The sequence below is a fragment of the Entelurus aequoreus genome, linkage group LG08 (genome assembly GCF_033978785.1).
Source record: "Entelurus aequoreus isolate RoL-2023_Sb linkage group LG08, RoL_Eaeq_v1.1, whole genome shotgun sequence".
NCBI classification, from domain to species: domain Eukaryota; kingdom Metazoa; phylum Chordata; class Actinopteri; order Syngnathiformes; family Syngnathidae; genus Entelurus; species Entelurus aequoreus.
The window spans coordinates 38,467,915-38,495,785 of NC_084738.1; the positions used below are offsets into that span (position 1 = coordinate 38,467,915).

General features: G+C 39.4%; 1 protein-coding gene across 1 annotated transcript in view; it reads left to right on the forward strand.

Moving 5' to 3' along the window:
- The window catches only part of fasn (fatty acid synthase), a 93,792-nt gene that overhangs the window by 40,372 nt on the left and 25,549 nt on the right, over positions 1-27,871 (forward strand). Inside the window, exons 8-33 of the mRNA XM_062056439.1 lie at positions 984-1,099; positions 1,278-1,412; positions 6,531-6,993; positions 7,100-7,287; positions 7,535-7,724; positions 8,330-8,424; positions 8,569-8,703; positions 8,813-9,016; positions 14,092-14,207; positions 14,277-14,449; positions 14,554-14,745; positions 15,426-15,506; positions 15,660-15,845; positions 16,202-16,381; positions 17,348-17,551; positions 17,665-17,981; positions 18,062-18,463; positions 19,424-19,588; positions 19,694-19,809; positions 20,178-20,332; positions 22,757-22,960; positions 23,107-23,257; positions 24,699-24,877; positions 25,021-25,140; positions 25,353-25,475; positions 26,839-27,062. Coding sequence (XP_061912423.1) covers positions 984-1,099; positions 1,278-1,412; positions 6,531-6,993; positions 7,100-7,287; positions 7,535-7,724; positions 8,330-8,424; positions 8,569-8,703; positions 8,813-9,016; positions 14,092-14,207; positions 14,277-14,449; positions 14,554-14,745; positions 15,426-15,506; positions 15,660-15,845; positions 16,202-16,381; positions 17,348-17,551; positions 17,665-17,981; positions 18,062-18,463; positions 19,424-19,588; positions 19,694-19,809; positions 20,178-20,332; positions 22,757-22,960; positions 23,107-23,257; positions 24,699-24,877; positions 25,021-25,140; positions 25,353-25,475; positions 26,839-27,062 — 4,814 coding nt within the window. The remainder of the gene's footprint in view (positions 1-983; positions 1,100-1,277; positions 1,413-6,530; positions 6,994-7,099; positions 7,288-7,534; positions 7,725-8,329; positions 8,425-8,568; positions 8,704-8,812; positions 9,017-14,091; positions 14,208-14,276; positions 14,450-14,553; positions 14,746-15,425; positions 15,507-15,659; positions 15,846-16,201; positions 16,382-17,347; positions 17,552-17,664; positions 17,982-18,061; positions 18,464-19,423; positions 19,589-19,693; positions 19,810-20,177; positions 20,333-22,756; positions 22,961-23,106; positions 23,258-24,698; positions 24,878-25,020; positions 25,141-25,352; positions 25,476-26,838; positions 27,063-27,871) is intronic.

Consider the following 27,871-nt stretch of genomic DNA (forward strand, 5'->3'; position numbering starts at 1 on the left):
GTGTCGTCCTCGCCAGTTCCAGGTCGGAAACGGCTGTCAGTGTCCCAACTTGTTGGATTATATTCTCAGCCATCCATTTTTCAGGATTAGAGGCAAGATTTAAGGAAGCGAGGAAGCAGCAGACCACTCGATGATGTAAACATAGGCACATAGGAAGTGATCGCAGCGCCGCTCTAGATAGTTTGTCTGCGTTAGCGTTTATAATGATATTATCACTAATACTTGGTTAATATTCTAGTCATGAAATGGGAATTGAGTATTGTTGGCGCTTTTAGAATGGTTATTTATCAGATTTTATGGGCTTATTCCCACTCCTTATCGGACATGTTGATTTGCATAATCATGTGATGTGAAGTTTTAAGCATATTTGAAACATCAAATAAGCCATGAATATTCATGTGGTTACATATACACTACCGTTCAAAAGTTTGGGGTCACCCAAACAATTTTGTGGAATAGCCTTCATTTCTAAGAACAAGAATAGACTGTCGAGTTTCAGATGAAAGTTCTCTTTTTCTGGCCATTTTGAGCATTTAATTGACCCCACAAATGTGATGCTCCAGAAACTCAATCTGCTCAAAGGAAGGTCAGTTTTGTAGCTTCTGTAGCGAGCTAAACTGTTTTCAGATGTGTGAACATGATTGCACAAGGGTTTTCTAATCATCAATTAGCCTTCTGAGCCAATGAGCAAACACATTGTACCATTGGAACACTGGAGTGATAGTTGCTGGAAATAGGCCTCTATACACCTATGTAGATATTGCACCAAAAACCAGACATTTGCAGCTAGAATAGTCATTTACCACATTAGCAATGTATAGAGTGTATTTCTTTCAAGTTAAAACTAGTTTAAAGTTATCTTCATTGAAAAGTACAGTGCTTTTCCTTAAAAAATAAGGACATTTCAATGTGACCCCAAACTTTTGAACGGTAGTGTACATATATGTGAAAATTTATTTTACTGACTGTCCTTCGCTTTACAGGAGTAACGTTTCCTTCTGGTGAGATGCAGCGAACTCTGGTTCACTCTCTTTACCAGGAGGCTAACATCACACCGGAACAGGTCGAATATGTTGAAGCTCACGGCACCGGAACAAAGGTCAGTGGACACGACTCACTGTACTTTTTTTGTTTTTAACCACTGTTTTTTTAAGACCCTTGAAATGTTGTCAAACCCTTATAAAATACACACAAAAAATTTTGATTTTTTTATCGTGAAGTACACGCCCCACTGAGCTCGCCTGTGTTGTGTTTGCGCCCCCTGTACAAACATGTAGGTGGGTGACCCACAGGAAGTGAACGGCATTGTCAACGTGTTTTGTCTGTCCAAACGAGAACCACTGCTCATTGGCTCCACCAAATCCAACATGGGCCACCCAGAACCGGCATCTGGTCTAGCTGCCATGGCAAAGGTAAGAGAGATGGCAGTATGTTTTTTTGGGTCAATCTGAAAATTATAATCAATACAATATGCATTTCATTACATTGATGTAAACATGCTTTACTGGGCCTTGGACTACCTACTTTAATTGTGCCAAAAGAAGGAAAGTAAGGCTGCACAATTCTGAGGAAAAACCTAATTGCAATTTTTCTCTCCAAAAATGCGATTGTGATTCGATTTGCGATTTCTATATTTTTTACATAAAAATTTAAAAAACAGCGAAGAAAATGAGTGAAGGATAACATGTTACTTTTAGACTGTCAATCAACATATTCTTGTATCAAGGTGCCACAATTAGAACAATATGCAAACTACTTTCAAAATAATTTGGCTTTATGCAGACAGACTCAGAGCTTTTGTCTACATCATGCTCTTAAACTGAAGACATAACCGATAAAAACTAATCAGTGATTATAATGTCATGTAATCATAATATATATAATAATAATAATGCCAGTAACCATTTAAAGGGGAAATGTACTTTTTTTTAAATTTATTTTGCCTATTGTTCACAATCATTATGAGTGACAAGAACACACTTTTTTTTATGATAAACGCTTGCAAGATGTGGCTGATGTGAGTCACCGTTGTAGCCTTTTAAAGCCCTCTAAATCAACTTCAAAACCCTCCATCAACATTTTGTATACACACTGCAAGTATATATATAATGTAGTACCAGACATGTTTATAACAATATGTAATATGTTCAATATTTACCGTATTTAAGTCATTTTAAGCATTGCCGGAACTCATTTCCTTGGCGCACTGATTTCCGTTTAGCAGCACACTTCCAACTTCCAGCAACAAATTTGTGTTCCTACTTACGGGAAACAAACACGAGTGTTTTCTAATCATGGTAGACTTGGTAACAGACAACGAAGACGACTATTTTTGGACAAATGAGGATTTACAAACTTATCTTTTTGAAGCTGAATATACGGAGGATGAAATAACTGCTTCTACAAGAGAGCCTGAAGGAAGGGTGAAACGTTGGAGCAGACGGAAGCCGAGAGAGTGAGGTCGGCGTGACTTTGATGCTGTAAATGTGGAACTTGGAGTCAAGCTATGCAAACATATATAGTGTGTTTACCCAAAGTCAACTTAAAAAAACTTCCCGGCCAGCTGGACCAAACTGTCCATCAAGGTTCAAGGTTCAACTTTATTGTCCCCGTCGGGAAATTTGTCTTGGGCACAGTGCATCATTGCTTTCTTAAAATACACAAAAACAACAGAACAAAAACACAAGCACAGACACAACCACAACCAGAAAACTAACATTCAAACATCAGAACATGGAGCTAGATAGACATACAGTAGGTGGCACTTTGATGTAGGCATAAAATCTACAGTATGGAGATAAAGATAAAGTACCAGTGTGCATTGCACGAGAGCTCATGGATAAAGTGCTTTGTGCTAAAGAGCTTAGTTCTAAAGTGCTATGTGCTAAAGTGCTAACCTATGTATTAACATTCTATTGCACATTGTTGGTCAGCTTAATGGAGGCTGGGACAAATGATAATTTAAGGCGGTTAGATTTGCATAGTGGGACCCGGAGTCTTCTCCCTGATGGCAGGGTTCCATATTCAGGGAAGAGTGGGTGTTGTGAGTTGGAAATAATTTTCTTAGCTTTTTTCCTAACTGCCTGCTCATAGATGCTCTGTATAGGCTCATATTCTTTCCTCCTTACGATTTTCATTGCCGTTTTATGCATGCCGGCCAGTTTGCTTTTTAGCTTAACGGTTAGGTTGCCAAACCATGAGGTGATCCCGTATCTAGTGATGCTCTCTACAATGGCACGGTAGAAAATCATCATGATGTGGCTGCTTACGCCGTACAATCTTAATCTTCGCAAAAAATATAGCCTCTGTTGCAGTCTATTGCACAGTTTGTCAATATGTGTCTTCCAGCAGAGAAGATTATCAATATGAACCCCTAAATAATTATATAAGGATACCTGGGTGATTTCCTGATTTTTGATGACCACTGGCTCATGGTCAGTCACTTTCCTCGGATCCAAAACCATTTCCTGTGTCTTGGTCACATTTAGAATAAGATGGTTGGTATCACACCACCTCATAAATAGGTCTAAATCGAATGAGTCACTATAATATTGACCATGATACACGCAGCACGTCATGCTTGTTATTACAACTACAGTACATATGCTGTCGAGCTAGCTGTGTACAAACAAACCATGAAATGTGGGCTATTCTATTCTATTCTATTCTATTCTATTCTATTCTAATACTTTACAGTTACTGTAATATGATTGTTTGTTTTTCAGTCAGTACAGATTGGTATCCTATTGCATTGTGTTGTGCATTACAAACTCAAACGCGATTCAGGTGCTGAAGTAGAAGCTAAACTTATCTCTCGCCGTAGCTAGCTTTTATGGCTAATACCGAAGCATGCCTGTGTTACAATGCTAGAAAAATTGTTCTTAAGTGTTCGCTTTTATAATAACAATGTTGCTACAGTTTGGTTATTATATAGGTTACAGAACGTAAATAAAGTATTGTTGATGGTTTTTTAATGCATTTTTAAAGTGATTTAAAGGGCAGAATTGATAGCTCCCATTAGCTGCATTGCTAGCTACTTAGAATGAGCCGATTTTTACATGTTAGAATGGGGAAAAAAAACTTTTCTCATAAGTATTAACGATGGCCAAAATTCCCAAAAAAGTGCAGTTCCCCTTTAAAAGGATATACATTTGTATTTCTAATTACTGTAGAATTGTTTACCATTGTACTGTAATTGGAAGGTAAATAACTGCTACCCTAAATAAACAGAAACAAATAAATAAAATAGATCCTCATTTCTGTAAGAAAAAATGTAACCTAAATAAATAAATAAAAATTCTCAGTTGGAAAAAAAAATACAACCAAATTTAATCACAAATCTTTGTGCTCGCACTAGCCAAACATGCCAAATCTACTGTAGGTGTGAAGTGGGCCCTGGCACGCTACCATTAGGCCAGTGCCCGCATGGGCCTCTTCAGCCTCCCTGTTGTGCCTCCCTTTGCTGAGCTCTGAGATTTTTGTAACACCACTGTGTAGAGTTTTATATTTTTTGGCTTTCTTTAAGTCAGTGAATGCGTTTGTGCTGAATTCTGATTGGTCATTGGATGAGCTTGAGGAAAGCGAGGGGGGGTAAAGGAGGTGTCGTGTTGCTCTGCAATGCATCTATTAAAGGTGCTCAAAGACTGAATGGAGCGGACTCTGCGCTGAATGTCCTGTGAAATTTCTTTAAAACACTACAGTTCCCACAATCATTGGTATCGTACACTAATGACCAAGAAGCAGAGCTTGCAGAAAAAGATTTTAGTATGACCATTAAATGCTACAAGAAGTGAATTCTCAGGAAGTAGAACTCGGTAACAGCTCTCCGAGCAAGGTGTTGCAGCCCAGTTGTTGGCTGGGCACATTAACTGTGGCTGAAATTGTTTGAATTTAATTGATACAGTGGCCTGATTTTATTTTATGATATGCTTTGGTGACACAATGCAGATGCACGTCACATGTAATGCGAGTCAATGTGAAAATTAGGTGCCAAGTAGTGTTCTGTGTGACACAAGTGCACGGAGCGCCGTCCTGAAATGTGATCTTGGCCTCGCAGACGTCCGCTTTGAGTATGTGCGGTGTAGTCTGCAGACTCGTAGTATGTTTGAGGCGTAAATGAGGTTTACGCAATGTACTTAAACTCTTGCATAGTCACACCAGCTGGCATCTGTAAGTTACACATGCACGCCGCACTTTTGTTTGTTGTATTCAATTATTTGTAACATTTTGAAAAAAATGTAAATCTTAACCAAAGTTTATAAGCTCTGTCTTGTGTTGCGGCTCCACACTATTTTTCTTTAGTGTAAGATGGGGTAAAATTGCTATTTTGACAGTAAAGGCTGTGTGTAAATACACTCTATAACAATTTTTAAAATCATCATCATGACGTCCATACATGTACTGTACACTTTCTTACCATTTTTGTATCAATGTTCCTGTAAGCACTGCAAATATTTTTTTAACAATAACATAAGTGTTGAATTTGGTCCACAACATGAGAAGTTTTGCGCTTTTTTAATTGAATTATAGACCAACTTTTAAGTAGGTGATCTGTTGTTGCCATGGCAATGATAGAAATGCGTTTTTTTTTACAAGGCAAATTATTATATTGTATATAGTATATTATAATATATAATAAGGCTGCAACTATCGATTATTTTATTAATCGTGTAATACATTGATTCATTTGTTAGATTAATCGAGTAATTTAATAAAACACACTTTCTAGCTTTAATGCGTATTTCAGGGAAAAAACGTTTTGATCTTTCTTCTATAAATACACATAACATAGAAATTGAACTTAAATCATTTTTAGGATTATCACCATATAATACTCATTTAAACCAGTAAATATATAACTACTAAAGACTAAAGTATGATAAATTGAGTGACAATGTATTCAAAAATTTAACAAATATACATTTGAAAAGGTATTAATTGGATGAGTGGTGTTTGATTGTTGGACAAACATCTGGTTGGAATTACAAACTGTAGATGCTAACATGTTTTCATATGTGTTTGAGTAAAACATCTGTTATGCAAGTCAAGTATATAAGATGGTGTTAGCTGCTAGGTTTTTAATCTTGATTCTGTTTGTTTGCTGCTCTTCACTAAATACAAATCAATTATTTTCAAAATGATCGATGAAGCCTAATATATATTATTTTTAACCTCTGGCCTGGCATTTTGGACCAACTCGGCGGCTTTTTGGCTATGACTGTGCAGTTTGCCAATGAAGTAGTATTACAAAAATGCAAAACGTCTCCAGCGATAAAGATAGCTACTATGCACATAAAGCCCTGACAGCTACCTATTTTAAATTTGGGAAAACCTAACAATGCTAAGCATGCTAGCAACTATTGATGTTTTGCATCATTAGAGGCTGCTATTTCTTATATGCATGCCAATAATTAACTTAGTTTTCTAAGGGGTGCCAAGCAAATTCATCCATTTGTATTGTGCTATTCCTCAGAACTTAGACACTTTACATAAAAAAAACAATAATTGTTGACGTAATCCATTTCCTGTAGGTGCTGCTCTCTCTTGAGCGAGGAGTGTGGGCTCCCAACCTGCATTTCAACAGTCCTAACACCGACATTCCTGCCCTCACTGATAACCGACTTCAAGTTGTTGACCGGCCTATCTCGGTACGTGGAGGAATCGTCGGAATTAACTCCTTTGGATTTGGGGGCACAAATGTCCATGTGATTCTTCGCCCAACTGAGAGGAGTACTCAGGCACCGGCTGAGACCAGGACGGTACCACGAGTAATTCAGGCCTGTGGCCGTACTGAGGCCGCTGTGAACGCACTGCTCCAAAAGGCGAAGGAACACAGTGCTGATGACAGCTTCCTGTCTTTGCTCAATGAAGTTTCTGGGTGTACTACTGCTAGCATGCCCTATCGAGGCTACACACTGATTGACTCTCAGACTGACATTAAGGAGGTGCAACAGGTGCAGGCCACTCCCAGGCCACTCTGGTACGTCTGCTCAGGTAAGAGTTTATATTTCCTCAATAGTACTAAGTTGTTGACTGGTTAATATTATTCCTCACATAAGTGGGATTTTTATGGTGACTGTGCATTATGCTCCAATCCCAGGTATGGGAACACAGTGGGCAGGCATGGGCCGCAGCTTAATGCAGCTGCCTAACTTCAGAGAGTCCATAATACGGTCGGACATGGCCCTGAAGGACACCGGCCTAGTCATTTCAAACCTGCTCATGGAAGCTGATGAATCAACTTTTGAAGACACCATTCATGCCTTTGTTGGTCTGGCCGCTATCCAGGTAGAGTTGTGACAATATCAGGAAAAATCAACTTTATATCATAGGAAGATGATAAAGAAGAAAGTTTCTAAAACGTGAATGTAATATAGACCCTTCTAGAGAGACATTTAAAGGCCATGCTTGATAACCATAATGACTTTGACCTTCTAATATTTATGAAGATGTGGATTTGTACATTTGACCTAATCCTCATAGAAAAACACATAGGATTCAAAAGTATAGTGCTGTGTGCATCACCTGTTTGCAGATAGCTCAGATAGACCTACTGGCTAAGTTGGGTCTACAGCCTGACGGTATTGTGGGCCACTCAGTGGGAGAGCTGGCATGCGGCTATGCTGACGGCTCCCTCAGTCATGAAGAGGCCATTCTCGCAGCCTACTGGAGAGGCCGTTGCATCAAAGAGGCAGATCTTCCTCCTGGTGGCATGGCTGCAGTGGGTAAGAAAAGTGCACATTAGAGTGCCATGGTAGTGCATTTTCACTCCTGTCCCATCCCAGCTAGGGTAAAAAATATGTTTTCAATATATTGATTCGATTCTTGGGGCTAAAGATTTGATTCTGAATCATTTCTCGATTCAAAACGATTCTTGATTCAAAATCTATACTTGTTTAATAACATTGGATGCCAGTTCTATGATTATCTACATTCCTCCATAAACTAGATTAACAGCTCTGATCAATGTCTATATTACTTAAAGGAAAACTGGTTTTGTATATCACAGGGAAGTTGAGACACTTAATGTAAATTTAAGGTAGCATAGTAGAAATTATCCACATCACCCCTTAAATTTAGTCAACTATTCTTAATCCCATTTCTGTCCTGACAGTGTCTTCAGAATCCGCCCATAACCTTTTTAGTTATGTTGGTAACTAAATAACAGACAGACAAACCACAGCATATACTGTACATAACTTTCTAGCGGAAGTAAATATCATACAAAAATATTATAAATTGACATATGCACAAATGTATTTGCTAATTTGGCTTATGTCGAATATTTCTGGCCCAGTGGCGTCGGTTTATTGTTTTGGTGACGTTTCAGGGTTGACCTGGAAGGAGTGTATGACTCAGTGTCCGAAGGGCGTCGTCCCAGCCTGCCACAATGCTGAGGACACAGTCACCATCTCTGGTCCGCAGGTCAGATATCTTTTCACAGAATTAGGTAGCAACAACACTCAACATTAGAGTAACATTATCACTAGATGCAACCTTCATGTATAGTAGTTAATATTAATTTCCACTGGAGCTGCGTGCATAAACTGTGTTCTGTTTGTTCATCAGGATGCAGTCAGTAAGTTTGTGTCGGAGCTCAAAGAGCAAGGAGTGTTTGCAAAGGAAGTGCGCAGCGCTGGTGTGGCTTTCCACTCCTATTACATGGCAGCCATCGCCCCAGCCCTCTTAGCTGCCCTAAAAGCGGTATGTAGATTTCCTGTTTTTTTAACAAACATTACCATTAACCTAAAATGAGTAACTATGAGATGCACCACACTGACAGATTATATAATACTGATTGTCTTGGGTGTAGGTGATTAAAAATCCAAGGCAGCGTTCACCCCGTTGGGTGAGCACCAGCATCCCTCAGTCAGAGTGGGACTCGCAGCTTGCTCTCTATAGTTCGGCGGACTACCATGTCAACAACCTTGTGAGCCCTGTTCTGTTCCAAGAGGGCCTGAGCCTGGTGCCTGACAACGCTGTTGTCTTGGAGATAGCCCCTCATGCTCTTCTTCAGGTATTCAGAGCAAATTTGGTCTGTTATTTATTGTTTGTCTAAGACATAGATTTGTGACATTTAGTTTTGCACCAAATCATCAATTTCTTGCAGTACAATTAAAGATCATACATGGTATAACAGACCTGGGCAAATTACGGTCCGTTAAGATTTTCCATCCGGCCCACTGGACATTTCTCCCAAATTTTTTTAGACCTTTAACAATGAAACTGTAGCCGCCTTTATGATGTACAGTTCTGTTTTCCAATTACAGTAAGTCTTGAACTATAGAAAGTGTTTCAATGGTTGGAATCTGCACTTATGGGTGATACGACTTATTATGGTAATTTACGTCACAGCAACTCAGATGGGGCGCCAAGCTAGTTGTGCGGAGTTTCTTTCCAGAACACACAGCCTGAAACGTGGGAGTCAGTGACAGACGCAGTTGCAGATTTTTACAACAAAGTTCTGCAGAAAAGTGATACTATATCAGATTGTAGATGTTTTTTACCCTTTGCGTTCATATTTCGCTATTTGTTGCATTTTTGTTGCGTTTTGTTTGATTATATAAGATGTCTATCGAGGAGGTGGTCTGAGAAGTAAAAGAGGAGCGACGTTCATATCAGTCAATCAATCAAAGTTTAGTTATATAGCCCTTAATCACAATGTCTCAGTGAGTGTTTTATTATATATATAATGTATGTATATTTATATATATATATAACGGATGTATATTTATAAATAACATATATATATATATATATATATATATATATATATATATATATATATATATATATATATATATATATATATATATATATATATATATATATATATATATATATATATGTGTGTGTGTGTTTTTATGCAAATTTTAGAACTGTCTACATTACTTAATTTACAATAAATACATCGATTATTGACGTGTACTAATGGATTTTATAATCGTCCATGTCTGAATTGGGATGCATCCAAAATATTGATTTCTCCACCTCGAGAATGTATGTGTGTGTATATAGATACATTCGTGGTCAAAAGTTGTGAAGGACATAATGTCATGGCTGACTTGAGTTTCCAATCATTTCTACAACTCTTATTTTTTTGGGGTAGTGATTGGAGCACATACTGGGTGAGCACCAGCATCCCTTTTGACCATGACTGTATATGTATGTGTATATATGTATATATTTATATATATGTATGTGTGTGTGTGTGTGTGTGTGTGTGTGTGTGTGTATGTATATATGTATATACATACATATACAGTCGTGGTCAAAAGTTTAAATACACTTGTGAAGGACATAATGTCATGGCTGTCTTGAGTTTCCAATAATTTCTACAACTTTTTTTTGTGATAGAGTGATTGGAACACATACTTGTTTGTCACAAAAAACATTCATGAAGTTTGGTTCTTTTATGAATTTATTATGGGTCTACTGAAAATGTGACCAAACCTGCTGGGTCGAAAGTATACATACAGCAACATACATTATCAATTTTGGTGATGTAGAAAAGTTACAATCAAATCAAATTAGCTTCATAGCATGGCCTCTTAACTTTATGTGAGTGATTATGATTGATGACACCTGTTGACTTCTCTGAGCCCATTTAAATAGGGCTCATGTGATGCAGTCATTAGACTCGGTTACAAACGCGACAAGAGGAAAGTCAAAGGAACTCAGCACAGATCTGAAAAAACGACCCATTGACTTGAACAAGTCAGGAAAGTCACTTGGAGCCATTTCAAAGCAGCTTAAGGTCAGAGCAGCTGTGCAGACAATTGCTCGTAAGTATAAAGTGCATGGCACAGTTTTGTCACTGCCACGATCAGGAAGAAAACGCAAGCTATCACCTGCTGCTGAGAGAAAATTGGTCAGGATGATCAAGAGTCAACCGAGAACCAGCAAAAAGCAGGTCTGCAATGAATTGGAAGCTGCTGGAACAGGTGTCAGTGTCCACAGTCAAGCGTGTTTTGCATCGCCATGGACTGAGAGGCTACCATGCAAGAAGGAAGCCCTTGCTCCAGAAGCGACACCTTAAGGCTTGTCTATAGTTTGCTGCTGATCACAAGGACAAAGATAAGACCTTCTGGAGGAAAGTCATGTGGTCAGATGAAACAAAAATTGAGCTGTTTGGCCACAATACCCAGCAATATGTTTTTTAGGAGAAAAGGTGAGGCCTTCAATCTCAGGAACACCAAACCTACCGTCAAGCATGGTGGTGGTAGTATTATGCTCTGCACCTGTTTTGCTGCCAATGGAACTGCTGGTGCTTTACAGAGAGTAAATAGGACAATAAAAAAGGAGGATTACCTCCAAATTCATCAGGACAACCTAAAATCATCAGCCTGGAGGTTGGGTCTTGGGCGCATTGCATTGGGTGTTCCAACAGGACAATGACCCCAAACACACATCAAAAGTGGTAAAGAAATTGCTAAATCAGGCTAGAATTAAGGTTTTAGAATGGCCTTCCTAAATTCCTGACTTAAACCCCATTGAGAACATGTGGACAATGCTGAAGAAACAAGTCTATGTCAGAAAACCAACAAATTTAGCTGAACTGCACCAATTTTGTCAAGAGGAGTGGTCAAAAATTCAACCAGAAGCTTGCCAGAAGCTTATGGATGGCTACCAAAAGCACCTTATTGCAGTGAAACTTATGTATGTATGTATACTTTTGATCCAGCAGATTTGATCACATTTTCAGTAGACCCATAATAAATTCATAAAATAACCAAACTTCATGAATGTTTTTGGTGACCAACAAGCATGTTCTCCAATCACTCTATCACAAAAAAACTCAAGACAGCCATGACATTATGTTCTTTACAAGTGTATGTAAACTTTGACCATGACTGCATATGTATGTGTATGTACTGTTGCGTCTACCAGCATTCCTCCAATGGGGAATTCAAATTGCTAGTCTCTCCCAGATTCTTTTTATGGCAATAAGCTGATGTTTATATTCAATCAACAGGCAGTAGTTGGTATTTTGTGGTTTATTCTCCAAGCTTAGAGGACAAACGTGAGACCAATCTAGCACACCAGTGTTCCCTTGCCCGGTCTAGCTCGGTCTCCCCCAAACCCACGGAAGTCCCGTGATCCTCCCTCTGTCCATCGCCCCCACTCTCGTTGTTTAGACTACTCCGAGTTATCTCTACTCTGACACATTCCAATCTAGAAGGCCGACACCTTACTATGAGACTCAAAAGAAGGAAGAATACTAGCTATTCTTTATATGACTATAGGAGTTTAGAAAGAAGTAACACTTAAATATGGATATGATTCTGATCTGCTTCCAACAGTACATATGTATATACAGTATGTTTGTATGTATATACTGTATGTATGTATATATGTATGTATATGTATGCATGCATGTATGTATATACAGTATCTATGCATATATATATATATATATATATATATATGTATATATATATATATATATATATATATATATATATATATATATATATATATATATATATATATATATATATATATATATATATATATACATATATATATATATACATATACATGTGTATGTACATGTTTATATATACAGTATATATATACATATATTCATATATGTATATATATATATATATATATATATATATATATATATATATATATATATATATATATATATATATATACATATATATATATATATACATATACATGTGTATGTACATGTTTATATATACAGTATATATATACATATATTCATATATGTATATATCCATTCATCCATTTTCTACCTTTCGGGGTCGTGGGGGGTGCTGGAGCCTATTTCAGCTACGTACATTCAGGCACAAGGCGGGGTACACCCTGGACCAGTCGCCACCTCATCACAGGACCAACACAGATAGACAGACAACATTCACACTCACATTCACACACTGGGGCCAATTTTGTGTTGCCAATCAACCTATATCCATATATATGATCATTTTTGCAGTACAGAACTTTCAATTTCATTGTGTAAGAGACAGCAAATTATTTTGTGTCGTGTGTTTACTCTGTAATCAAATACAAGCGGCTGCGAAAGGCAACACATTTGGCGTGGAAGAGAAGATCCATGCATGCACGCAATCGCCACATGTCTGTAAAGTGTGCAAAAAAGCAGCCGTGATAAGACTAAGCGCATAAGTTTGCAGAGCACCTCCAAGCGTGCAGCCCAAGCTTTGAGAGTCATGGCTAATGATATTGACAAGGAAAAGCCAGGAAAACTTATTTCATTCTTTGAGAATGCTTTGCCTTCCCGGTGAAGTAAGCAAACCAGGATCTTCCAAAGTGCAGCCCGGGTCCATTTGTGGCCAGCAACATGTTTTTATTGGCCCCAAGAGGGCTGAAACTAACGACTACAGTCGACTAGTCATTGACTATTAACTATTGTTCGACTAATCGGATTATGAGGTGTACACCAATTCAGTGGCTCTAATCTAACCATCGGCTTTCAATGATAGTTCAGTCAGTTTTTCCGACAACTTAATGTCTCTGGTAACAAGCTAATTATATTACCAAGGAGGGTCAGAGACCACATCCTCCAGATGTCCGACACTCACAGATTTGACATGTTTAAAGTAAAATGTTCCCATACGTTCAATGATTTCAATCCCGGTTGCCAGTGGCCACAGCCATTTTTCTCTTTCTGTTGCCGCTGATCAGTGGTTACGCTGACAAGCGCACATTTGTGTCCGTCCGGAAAAACACAAGCGGTGACATCACAGACTATTATGGACAAATTAATTTGTCAATGACAAATTTTATTGTCGACTTTTTTGGACAATGTCAATGAATTGTTTTACTCCTAACCTGTAGCACGGACGTTTGGACGACCGTGATGTAAACAAAGAAATACAAGTAGATAAGACGAAAGCAGTATGACCCCATTGTTCACTAGATATGCAGAACAGGGATTACTGTATTTTGTCAAATGAAACAAAAAACTAGAGAGTGCTTATCATTACGCCCCTAATATTTACTTTTATACTGGTGATTTTTGAAAGCTATTGTTCTGAAAGAAACCTTTGAACTACTGTGAGCTACATATTTTTTTCTACTTCCTATTATCTTCCACAGGCCATTCTCAAGCGTAGCCTGAAGCACACGTGTACTTCACTTCCCCTCATGAAGAGAGGTCACACCAATAACCTGGAATTCTTTCTCTCAAACATTGGCAAACTTTACATGAATGGGTAAGCAAATGCCTCACTCTGAATTCAATTACACTGCCATTTTTTAAAATACCTTATGCCTCTTTTTAGCATCAACTTGGATGGTAATGGGCTATGTTCAGGAGTTAAATACCCTGTACCAGTTGGCACCCCTATGATTTCGCCCCTGGTTCAGTGGGACCATTCTCAGACTTGGGATGTCCCCAAGGTAGAAGATTTCTCCTCTGGTGGAGGATCCAATTCTGCTGTTGTCTACAACATCAGTATGCATATCTGGTTATCTTGCATTACATCAAGCGATAAATACACAACTGTTTCTCTTTTCATCACATATTGTATGTGCTTGGTGTCCAACTCTGACCAACAGACATAAATCCTGAGTCTCCAGACTACTACCTACTTGGACACTGCATCGATGGGCGTATCCTCTACCCAGCGACAGGTTACTTGGTGCTGGCTTGGCGTACCTTGGTTAGAAATCTGGGACTTGTCATGAATACCACTCCTGTGATCTTTGAAGATGTTGCCATCCACAGGGCCACAATTCTGCCAAAGACTGGTGAGTAGTAAGAGCAGGATTTCACTGGGTTATTTGAGATCATTAACACTATTTTCAAAAATTCTAACTATTTCGACTCAACACCCACATTAGATTGGGACCTTCCTGGGACCCAAACAAAAACATGTATTTACAGCAGGGTAGGATTGCCTGATGCTTTTATGAGTAATAAACATTATAAAATTGATTTGTATTAGACTGAGAGAAATAAATATTTTGATCCTACAGCAAAACGTGACTTAGTACTTGGTGGTAAAACCCTCGTTTAAAAGCGCAGCGATCAGATGCTCCTTGAAGTTGGTCACCAGGGTTGCAAACACCTCAGGAGGGATTTTGGTCAGAGAAACGGCTCCAAAGCAGAATAATTTTACTTCATGTTTAACAGTAAGAATGGTGTTGTTAAGCTCATACTCACCATTTCTCTATCTTAAAGAGCTCAATTTTGGTCTCATTTGACCACCTCACATACTCCCATGGCTTGTTGCATTCATATAGTTGTTCGTTATAAAACACTGTTATTTTGAATTTCTTCCATTTATGAATCATTGCACCAATAGTGTGGTCTCTTTAGCACCAAGTTTCTTGTTGATGGTCTTGTAAGTTGAACCTTTAGTTTACATCCCATCTCTATCCTGTATGAGAATGATATACCCCACTTATTTCCACTTTTTTCTTCACAGGCTTGGTACAGTTGGAAGTGCGTTACATGCCTGCCACCAACAAGTTTGAGGTTTCAGAGAATGGAAACCTGGCTGTCAGTGGTAGGTAATTTTTGTTGGTTATAGTTATTGAGAATATTTAGATATACTCAGATATATCTTGTATGTCATTGCTTAAAAAAACATTTTGTAAGGACATGTCTTTGATTATAAATGTATGTTGAAATGCTATGTTCTAAATGAACTAATTTTCAGGCAAAGTGAGCGTTCTGGAAGATGCAGCCCTCGATTCGTTTCATAGTCAGTTAAGGCAGGGATCTCCCAAAGACGATCAAGACCCCAAATTGAAGCTCTTGACACATGACATTTACAAGGAACTGCGACTTCGCGGCTATGACTATGGCAAGACCTTTCAAGGCATCTTTGAAGCCAACAATGCAGGTATGTATTGGTCCAGCTAAAGCAGAATGCACTGTATTTCAGGCTCAATTTGTTTGTATGTATGCAACACATTTATCTAAAAAAAATTGCCTACCAAATGCCATCAAAGAATCAACCAAAACATTTCAGCATTGCAAACATCTTCTTTTTTGCTATATTTATCTTTGGAAAAACCTCCATGGGAGCCTGTAGGCAATACTGGCACAGGTTGCAACAACAGTGAAAGTTGTGTTATGTCACAATTAACAGTTAAAAATCATACCACTCCTCGTGGTGGAACGGTACACTGGATTTTAGTGGCATATAATCTATACGTTTGCTGTAATTTAAGCTTTTTATTTTCTTGGTATTGTCAGGAGACATTGGGATGCTGCACTGGACAGGAAACTGGGTGACCTTCCTGGATACCATGCTGCAGATGATTGTGGTCGGTCTCTCGGGCCGCAGTCTTCGCTTACCAACTAGGATCCGTTCGGTTTGCATTGATCCTGCTCTCCATCTGGAAAGTGTCTTCAAGTATGCTGATGAAAAACAAGGTATGTGTTCCTAACTACTTTTACATGAATAGATGCTAATTAATTGGCACTTTACTTTATTTTTTATTTTAGGGACAACCAAATCAAATAGCTACAATCATTTATTGAAAATTGTTTGTGGAGGTCAAGTTGATACATTTCTATACAAACATCTTAATCCCTGGGCTTCAGAGGTTTTCTGAAATATGATTTTTCAGGAGATGTACAAGGTCTTCGTGGATGATTTTGGCATCAGAGTAATGAGGAAAATGTGATGGTTGCTTTAGATGTGAAAATGTACACATATCCTCAATAAAAGTAAATGAAGTTTCTTGTTCAGTGAGTTTTAACATTAGAGGAATTTTACTTGTACCGTGAGAAGGACAAAGTGTTCGCTTTCAAACAGGGCATAGTTGCACTAGTGTTAGGTTTTTTTAAATGATCCGTGACATATACTAGTCCTTGACCGCTTTCTTTTGCCCATTTAAGAGCGAGTGGTTTAAAATTTGTCTTCTGTTTTCAGGTTTGGTTGAGCTATTGGCAGAAAACCGACCGGTGACTTAGATATATAGCATGTGTATATTGATACATAGGGTTGTGCAGCAGTTAACATAGCAACACAAATTCAACCATTACCACGCTGCCCCCTGTACTTAGTCCAGCGCTTCTAAACGGGAAAAAATGCTAAATCCAATGCATGTCAATATATGCTAAGCTAGTTAAAGCTTTTGTGTTATAGGTGACCTATCAAATTGTTATCAGTGTTACATATAGTAATATATCTTAAAAATAAATGAATACATTTTGTAGAATTTGCCCAGGGCCCAAAAAATGTATGAGCTGCACATGAAAAATGGGCTCTAAGCCACACTTTGGACACCACTGCAATAGACTGTACAAACATGAGTCAGGTGCCCAAGCAATATCTGCTGTGCATAATGTAATATTATCTGATATCAGACTTTTCCATTGCAATTATTTTGATAGCTGTAAGTGTCCACCTCAACCGCTGCCTTGACAAAATTGCTGCCGGTGGAGTCCAGATTAACGGCCTCCATGCAACTGTGGCACCACGTCGACAGCAGCAGCAGATCCCTCCAACCCTGGAGGAGTTCCTGTTTGTTCCCTACGTAGCGACGCAGTGCCTGAAAGCCAACGTAATACTTGCTGAGCAACTAAGGCTTTGTAAAGGTACTTTTGTCTAAAAAACGATTGTATAGAGTCATGAACTACATTAATGGTAAAGTATCCAAGATATGAACTGTTGAACAAAACATTTGTTTTACTTTATTTGGCCTCCACAGGATTAATTAACAGACTGCAGCAAAAGTTGTCCTCTCATGGTGTGAAGCTCTCCATCCCTGGCCTGCAGGGCATGTCTGAAAGCCCTCATCCCAGCCCTGCGCCCTCTGAACCCAGCTTGGTGCGGCTCCTCGCCCTACTCTGTGAACTGGAGCTGAATGGCAACCTTTGTTCAGAGCTGGAGCAGACTGTGGAGAAGGAGAGGGCTTGTTTTCTACAAGACAGTCTATTGCAGGGACTTCTGCGCAGCCCGGCCCTCAGGCACTGTGTGGACACTGCCATGGAAAACAGCACGGCTGGCAAGATCAAAGTGTTAGAAGTAAGAAAGAGAAATAATTTGGAAAAAAACCTGCCAGATGCAGAGTTATGTAACTTCTGATTTGTTTTCCCTTTGAACAGGCCTTTTCCAATGATGGCCAGCTCTTCTCCCACATACTACAAATCCTCAACATCCAGCCAATGCTGCGTGTAGACTATGTCGCTACAGCTGCCAGTGAGGACCTCCTAGCTCCCCATCAGACTACTCTGGACGAACTGGCAGTCACTTCAGCTCAGTGGGACCCTCTGTCTGCCCCCGCCCCCGGAGGCAAGGTTGGAGAGGCTGACCTGGTGGTTTGTAACCATGCATGGTGCCCGCTCAGGATGGACCCTGGAGTGCTGGTGGCAAATCTCGCTTCTGGAGCCAAGCAAGGAGGGTTTGTTCTCCTCCACACTCTGCTAAAGGGGGAAACTCTTGGGGAAATGGTGAACTTTCTCTCCAGAGCCAATGAGAACAACTGCCATCGAGGACTGCTCACACAGGTCAGTGGAGACATGTTTGAATCCCTAACAACTTTTTTCATTCATGAACTGCATTCAGATCGGTTCAGATCTTTGAAGATGCAGACATCATACTAGAATTTTTAGACTTAATAATTCTCAACATTTGCAGCAGCTCCTCTCTTATTTGGATCAGAGTTATATGTACATGTTTATTGCTCAGCATTCATTGTGAAGCTATACTGACCTCCGGGCAAAGTTTGTTCTGTCATGCTATGTAGCTGGTCACCCTGCATTTTGGGGGTGTGGCCTAACGAAAGATCATTAAAACAACACTACCAAAATGCTTCCTTTGACTCGCTTGACACACAACTTTATGTCACAATCATAATGGGCATAAGTATTCTGTTTTCCTCAAACACCTTGAGAGAACATAGGAAATTTAAATGTTTACACATTCTACAATATTTTATTTGTAAAGCAGCAAACTGCGAACATACTTTGGAATATTTGACATTAGGGGTGATTGGAAACTTGATTGACATCAGAATCACAAGTGTTAATTATCCCGATTCTAAATCCATTCAAATTTTGCAAAAATTTATAAAAAAAACATTTTTTAAATATTAAACCTTTTTTGTAACCTGTTTTGAAGGTTTTATTATCATTTTTATAGCAAATAATATATTCCGAGAATCAGTTCTAATCGAGAATTTTAATGAATTGAGAGCCGATTCTGAATCAACTGGTCACCCCAAGAATCGGAATTGAAATGTGAGTTGTTGTAAAATTCATATCCCTATTTGACACTTTTATATAATTAAAAAATATCTATTTTAGTTTATTAAGTTTTATTTTAAGGTCTATTTTACACCCAGAACAGCTGCTCAGCTACATTTCACTCTTAATACTACTTAACAATGTTAAGTGACAATTAATATATTATGTCTTTGAATGCATGAGGTGATATTACGCTGCTTTTTTCTTAATGTTCTCACTTAGGACGAGTGGAAGAAAGTCTTTTTTGATTCTTCACTCAGCCTGGTGGCCATCAGGAAGTCCTTTTATGGCTCTGTGCTATTTCTTTGTCGCCTTCGGGCCCCCGTCAAACGACCAGTTTTCCTTGGTGTAGACAGTGCTGACTACAAGTGGGTGGAATCACTCAAGGTTTGTGGGATTTTGCCAACCAGTGTCCTGCAATAATTATTTAAATCTAATTGCCACACAATAGTTGTTCTTTTTTTAATTGTTGCTTTGTGGTTCTTGGGACAGAAAACGCTGGCTGAGCCCTCAGACTCTACTGTGTGGTTGACTGCTTCTCAGGCCCACTGTGGAGTTGTGGGAATGGTCAACTGTCTGCGGCAAGAACCAGGTGGCATCCGAATACGGTAGGACATCACTACTAACCTTAAGCGACAGTGTTTCCCCTATGTTTACAGCTTTGGGGTGGCAGGTGGGTAATGGAGGAGCGGGGAGTGGGACATTGATACAAACGCATGCAAATAGGCAGCCATGTTAATTGGGGTTCTTTTCATTTTGAATAGTTTAACCGATATCGGTCGCAAGTGATTATAAGTTACGTTTTGTCATCTTGTCGCACTCACGCTAATTTGAGTTAAAAAAGATATATCATAATATGAGTTGTACTGAAACAATAAATAGAAGCTATGTACTGCATCCACGTAATAAATCACTAGGAGTGGGTCATGCAGCATATTTTTTAAATGTTTGCATTTCATCCTTTTTCATTCTCCAGCTGTGCATTTGTGTCAAATCTTAATGGCTCGTCAGACGCGCCAATTCTCCAGCTGGACCATCCATCCATGCAGTCAGTGCTCGACGGGGACCTTGTCATGAACGTATTCAGAGATGGGCACTGGGGTGTCTTCAGACACCAGCACGTAACTCTTGGTACGACATGTCAGTGTTCAAGGATTTTTTTCATCAGACATACTGTAAACAAGTGGGGAGTTAGTAATGCTTGTGTAAGTTGACTCCCTTTCCAACACATATTCACTCTATTATGTTTATGGTAAGAAGAGAAAACTAACAAAACAAAAATGCAGAAAAAGTAGCATTAAATAAAGCAAGCATTTGATCTTCAAGCAAAATTTGGCTAAATACTTAGTAGAGACAAACCCTTGTTGGAACGCACAAGCTTATTTGCATATATCTCAGGAGGGATTTTGGGTCATTCCTTTAAATCCTGAAAATCTAGAGGCTGTGGTTTGGCAGCTTGGAATTTCAGCTGCCTCCACAAGTTTGCTATGGGATTAAAGTAAGGGCAAGTTTATTTATAGAGCATGATTAATACACAAGGCAGTTCCAAGTGCTTTTAAGAAAATTACAAGAAGACAAATATGATAATCATCAGACTAATCATCAAGTTAAAATCATAAAATATAATCATCTTAAAACAATCATAAAAGTAAAATCAAAGAGTGTAGATAAAATAATTACCATCCATTAATTTTCTACCGCTTGTCCCTTTCGGGGTCGCGGGGGGTGCTGTAGCCTATCTCAGCTGCATTCGGAAATAAAGTGTTTTCAGCCTAGATTTGAACTATTGCCAACGTTGAGGCCTGTCTCACATATTCAATAAACCTATTCCAGATGATTTTAGGAGCATACAACTAAAACACAGCTTCATCAGGTTTGGTCCTGACTCTGAGTACCAGCAGGAGACCACTACCTGAGGTTCTCAGTTTGAGATGGTTCATATGGTTCTACAATGTCAGAGATGTACTTCGGCACAAGACCATGAAAATACTTGAACACAAGGAGAGCTGTTTTAAAGTCTATTCTCTGAGCAACAGGAAGCTAGTGCAGTGACTTCTAAGCCCTGGATTAATATGGTCATATTTCTTGGTTTTAGTCAGGACTCAAGCAGCATCATTCTGGATGTACTGCAGCTGCTTTACAGCTTATTTAGAGAGCCCAGTGAGAAGGCCATTACAGTAGTCTAACCTGCTGGAGACAAAGACATTTAATTTTTTTTCTAAGTGTGATTTAGACATTATTCCTCTGATTTTGTAATGTTTTTAGGTGGTAAAAAGCTGCTAATGTTATTGACTTAATGTGGCTGTTCCAGTTTGAGTCCATTATTACCCCTAGATTTCTAACCTGATTATTTGGTTTCAGGGATAGGGTCTCTCAAGGCGACTAATACATTTCTCTTTGCTTTTGTGGGCCGCTGGCAATGATTTCAGTTTTGTCTGAGTTTAGCTGAAGAAAATTGTTTTGTATCCACACACTGATCTGTTCAATGCAGTGACAAAGTAAATCAACAGACCAACGTTCACCTGCCGTCAGTGACATGTAGATCTGAGTGTCATCTGCATAGTTGTGTTAGGACACATTGAAGCTGCGTGTTAGCTGGTCGAGTGGCAACATGTACAGCACAAGTTAAACAATAGGCGTCCCAGAATCTAGCCCTGAGGAACCCCAAGGTCATAGCCATTTGGTAAGAGACACGGTTACCAATTCAAACAAAATGTGTCCTGTGATCGGGGTAGCACTTGAACCAGTTAAGAGCAGAACCAGATATTCCCACCCAGTTTTGTAATCTCTGTAATAAAGTGTGGTTAACTGTGTCAAAGGCAGCGCTCAGGTGCAGCAGAACGAAGACTGAGACTTTTCTTGCATCTGTGATCAGGTGGACATCATTGTCACCTTAATCAAAGCTGATTAAGGTCTGTCTCTAAACCCAACCAATAAAGACAGATGGCCGTCCTACGGAGCCTGGGTTCTAGTCGAGGGAGTTTTTTCCTTGCCTGCGACGCCATGTGCTATGCTCATGTGGGGTTCTGTTGGTTCTCTTTAATGTATGAGGAGTGTGGTTTTAGATCTGCTTTAAAGGGAAAGTGCCTTGAGATAGCGTCCGTTGAGGTGGTGTAAAGCCTCTCAATGATGTGACGTCTTCCTGTGACGTCAGTAGAGAAACAGTACCTAAGCAGAATGTTTCCACTTCCAGATTTGACAGAAGGGATGGTGTTATTGTGGTCATATTCAACATTTCTCTGCCTCCAAACATGTGGAGTCATTATAATACCAAAGAGCTCATCTGGTCTCATCTCATCCCAAGCCTTGTTCAACCCATCTGTCAAAATTATTTTTTGTTTCAATACAAATTGATTACTACCTTTAATCAATGCTCTTTTCTGGATTTTTTTGTTGATATTCTGTTCTACTTTAAAACCTATGAACTCGTCATGTAATTTTCTAAAGGTGTAGATGTACAAAATAAGCAAAGAACCAAATAATTATTCCCCCTGACCCCCACACCTGCTGTGACTTAGATGGCACAAAAGTATTTTGTGTTTTTGTCATTTGCAGATAAAAATGAAGAATTGACAGAGCAAGCCTACGTCAATGTGTTGACTCGGGGTGACCTCTCCTCATTGCGCTGGATTGCCTCACCGCTGCGCCATTTTGTACCCGACAACCCCAACGTGCAGCTGTGTCGTGTCTATTACAGCTCGCTCAACTTCAGAGATATAATGCTCGCCACGGGCAAGCTACCACCTGATGCTATTCCAGGTATGTGGATACAGAATAAATATTTTATCTTGATAACAGATTGTGAACAACACATGATACTATGGCAAGTCATATTGTTTCTTATCCAGCAAAAAGAGTGGTCACGTTGTAACTTCAAAAATATTAAACTAATATATGCTCTCCAGGGGACCTTGCCCTACAGCAGTGCATGTTGGGCATGGAGTTTTCTGGTTTGGACCCCAACGGTCGGCGTGTGATGGGACTGCTGCCTGCTAAAGGCTTGGCGACGTGTGTGGATGCGGATAAAAGATTTCTCTGGGATGTCCCTACTAACTGGTAACTTTCACACTGTGTGTAGATGTATGAAGTGTTGGTTCATATGAAAGAACATTGTACTGTACATTTATAACACTGCCTCTATGAGGGCTTTGTATTATTATTACATAATGATAAAATAACATGCAACCTAAGAAAAGCATAAATACCATGTTCAGGTCCATGTGCTTACATTTTAAAGAAATCATGCTGTTGTATTACTATTAACTTATTAGACATGTACCTGGGTATAAGCTGATTGGCAACAATAAATGGTTCCGAGTGTGTGAATGTGAGTATGAATGTTGTCTATCTGTGTTGGTCCTGCGATGAGGTGGCCTCTTGTCCAGGGTGTACCCTGCCTTCTGCCCAAGCGGTACAAAATGGATGGATGATACACTCCTCGTTGTCTTGTTCTATGTCAAAGAAACTCCAATGGTCTTTATGCCATTCTTCACGGGAAAGACAGTTGACGGGGGACTTTGATCAAAGGGGGCCAATGATGATTCTAATCTACATTAACACTTCCTTGTGGTCTAGATAATTCGCTTTGGTGTAAAATGTTGGTTCTTAGTCACATTTGTAACCTAATTTCTGAGTATATCTGCAAACATACATAAGTGGAGGTGTTCCATTTATATACAAATTAGCCCCTCCATGGCTAGCCCCCTATAAAAGTATCAAATGTATCTTTTAAAACTGTACAATGTTTAAATATATCTCTTGAACACGAACATCACAATTTTTTTTCCCACACATTGTCGACAGTAAAATGTATGCAAAACACAGCGTTATGATTTGATTTGACGCTTTGGCATTGTTCAACACGAGTAACCATCATTGTAACAACATTTGTTGGTCAAAAAAGAGGAAATTCTTAGGTGCCCTTTAATAGAAATGAATAGACTGAAAACAGTCTAAGTCAAAAACAAGTGGTAAGTTGGTAGTGTGATGGCAGTCAAACTTTGGCTGTGAGTTACTTGGAGACAAGGGAAGTGCTGGCCGTTATTCGAGCGACAGTGCGGCATAGTCCTTAAGTTAAATGGCTGTGTTTGTTTATGATGCAGCTCGTTAGGTAAAATAACATTTTGAAATTAGATTGCATGTTAGTGAGAATCGAGTTAACAGTTTGTTTTTGAATTCTGGATGTATAGCCCTAATATTGATAAAGTAATGACAACATTTCTGATACATCAAATGTAAATAATTCCTTAATCAGTGACAAACCTTGAATGAAAGGCAAGCTAGATCTGGGTTTACCGTTTTAAATGGACTTCTCTCGAAAGTTGCAATCAAAGCTGCCTAAGAAAGACTTGCTTGCGCATATTGAGCTCAGTAAAAGCACCTGCAACAACATGTACTGCATGAACTGCATGATACAAAAATGTGAGCATTCTTTTGTCAGTGTCTGATTATTCTGTCCCAAAGAGAGATTCTATGTAATTTCTCTTATGACATGAAGGACTCTGGAGCAGGCTGCCTCTGTGCCGGTCGTCTATGCAACAGCATACTACTCGCTCGTGGTTCGGGGCAGGCTGCGCCCTGGAGAAAGTGTTCTCATCCATTCAGGGTCAGGAGGTGTTGGGCAAGCTGCCATTGCCATTGCCCTCAGCAAAAATTGCAAAGTATTCACAACAGTCGGTAAGTGGCTTTAACACAGACATATTTTCTTTGAAATATAAGTCTGTTTTAATATCTTACTGTCATACTTTCAATTACAATTAGATTCAAGTACTGTATCGTACATTTCAATTTTGCTCACATTTTTTCTTTCATGTTTTTAGGCTCAGCAGAGAAGCGCGCCTACTTGCAGGAGAGGTTCCCAAGGCTATCAGCGGAGTCCTTTGCCTACTCTAGAGACACATCCTTTGAACAGCACATCCTACTCCACACTCAGGGCACAGGTATGTATGTTCCTCTGCGGAAACTGATACTGTATTGTTACATAATGTAGCAGATTGTCTATGTGACACCTTCCTAAAATTTCACCTTGTTGGGTTACGTTATGTCTTAAGATTGAAATTATTTTGTCTATTTAGTTGTATGATATTTATCAGATATTTGTTCAAATCTCAGCTGCCTATTGAACAATACGTTTTATGTGTGTGCTTTTCAGGTGTGGATGTGGTACTAAACTCTCTGGCAGAGGAGAAGCTTCAAGCAAGTATTCGCTGTCTTGCCCGACATGGCCGATTCCTGGAAATTGGCAAATATGACCTGTCCAACAACTCTCCTCTCGGTCAGTAGAAGTTAGATAGCAACTGAATCTCAAAGGGGAACTGCACTTTTTTGGGGAATTTTGCTTATCGTTCACAATAATTATGAGAGACAAGAAGACAAAAGTTTTCCCTCTCCCGCTCCCCTCTTCCTTTCCCCCTACGGGACCCCACTCCTTGGTGTCGCTTTATGGGATTGGGTAATAAATGCCATGGACCCTGCATTAATTAAAAGTAAAACAGTGGCTGAAAAACAATTCAGTGCAACTTGTCTCAAAAGCAAATTAAAGCAATAAAGTGCAGTATCTTAAATATAAAATCTCATGGTCTTGGTCACTTCAGAGCCCAGCTGTTGTCTCTCCTCCTGATCCAGAGCCACTGGCTTGCTCTTTCAGCAGCACTGGACAGGGCTTTGATGGCTTGACGTTGGGCCTGTCCCCGAATTCCCATGTTCTTAAGGAGACTGGTAGTTGACCTGCCCACGAAGCCACTGCAGCCCACCTCCTCAGGGAGAACTGTGGCCTTCCAGCCCCCGTAGTTCAGCATCCGCTGCCAACTCGGCATACCGGAGCTTCTTGGCGGCATGGCGTAGTGGGTAGAGCAGCTGTGCCAGAAACCTGAGGGTTGCAGGTTTGCTCCCCGCCTCTTGACATCCAAATCGCTGCGGTTGTGTCCTTGGGCAAGACACTTCACCCTTGCCCCCTGTACCGCTCACACTGGTGAATGAATGATGGGTGGTGGTCAGAGGGGCCGGGGGCGCAAACTGGCTGCCACGCTTCCGTCAGTCTACCCCAGGGCAGCTGTGGCTACGAAAGTAGCTTACCACCACCAGCTGTGAATGAATGATGGGTTCTCACTTCTCTGTGAAGCGCTTTGAGTGTCTAGAAAAGCGCTATTAAATCTAATCCATTGTCATTATTATTACCCCAATCTGAACTTGTATAAACACATTACTGCTAAGATACAGTAAATGGGTTTATTAATTGAAAATATTAAATTGACCCCTGTATCCTTTGATTTTTCTGTGATCGTTCCTCGATGGAAAATGTTTGAACACTCCGATGCAGAGAATGTTTGACGAGCGTTTTTGTAGTTGCTCCTTAAAACCAACAAAGCACTCTTGTCATATACAGTAGACGATCATTCACTAGTGTCAACATTGTTTCCGGTGTAATATCTGTATGACGGTTCATACTGAATTACTTTATTTATGACTACAGTAGAGTTTTGGTGAGGTAAAAAATAAATCAAGAAAATAAAAATTAAGGGAGAAGTCTGCACCCCTCCATCCTTTAGAGTTTTTAAAAAAAAGTGTGGCCCCTAGAACACTTGTGTTGAAAAGTTTATTCATTGGTGTCAACTGTGATTTTGTTGTCCTCTCGACAGGCATGGCTCTATTCTTAAAAAATGTTGCATTCCATGGCATACTGCTGGATGCTCTCTTTGAAGATGGAAACCGTGAATGGGAGGAAGTGTCTGAGCTACTGAAAGATGGCATTGTAGGAGGTGTTGTCCAGCCTCTAAAGACGAATGTGTTCGAAAGAGACCAAGTAGAAGAGGCTTTCAGATACATGGCTCAGGGCAAGCATATTGGCAAGGTCCTCCTGCAGGTCAGTCATCATTTTGACTCCCATTTTATAATTTCTTCACATATGTTATACCCCCAAATACAGGAGATCTCTTCTATTTGTGTGGGTTAAGTCTCTTTAATTGCCATTGTATACTTGTAACAAAGGATGCTAAAAAGCACAATGTAGGTTTAAGCCTTCATATGCCACACATACTTATTAAAGGCATTGTAAAATACTAAAATGTAGAGTTGGTACCCACCACTAATGAATGATAATGAAAGATGAGCGACAAAACAAATAATAGAAATCACGGACTAGCCTTTAGCCTGGTCCTTAGGCTAGCACTACAGCCGTGCTTCAGTCTGTAGTGATGCGGCATCCATTTTCCTCTAAAGCAGTTAACGGTGGTACAAGGTTCCACAAGCTGCTGAGCTGAGGCGTGTCGACATAATCCACACTGCTTGCCTGTTGTACTTTCAGCAACGATTTGCAATAATATTTGAACTTCTGTTCACCTCACTGCAGATTTTGAGGCGTGGTTGTAAGAAAGTTGACTATCAAAGGCTAGCTAATGATACCGAAGTCACAAGGTGTATAGCCGTCATGGATTGGCATCACATTATTACTAGAGATGTCCGATAATATCGGTCTGCCGATATTATCGGCCGATAAATGCGTTAAAATGTAATATCGGAAATTATCGGTATCGTTTTTTTTTATTATCAGTATCGTTTTTTTTGTTTGTTTTTTTTATTAAACACAAGATACACTTACATTAGTTTATTTACGGTATCTTATTTTATTTGATTCATTTTTTTAAAAAGTACCTTATCTTCACCATACCTGGT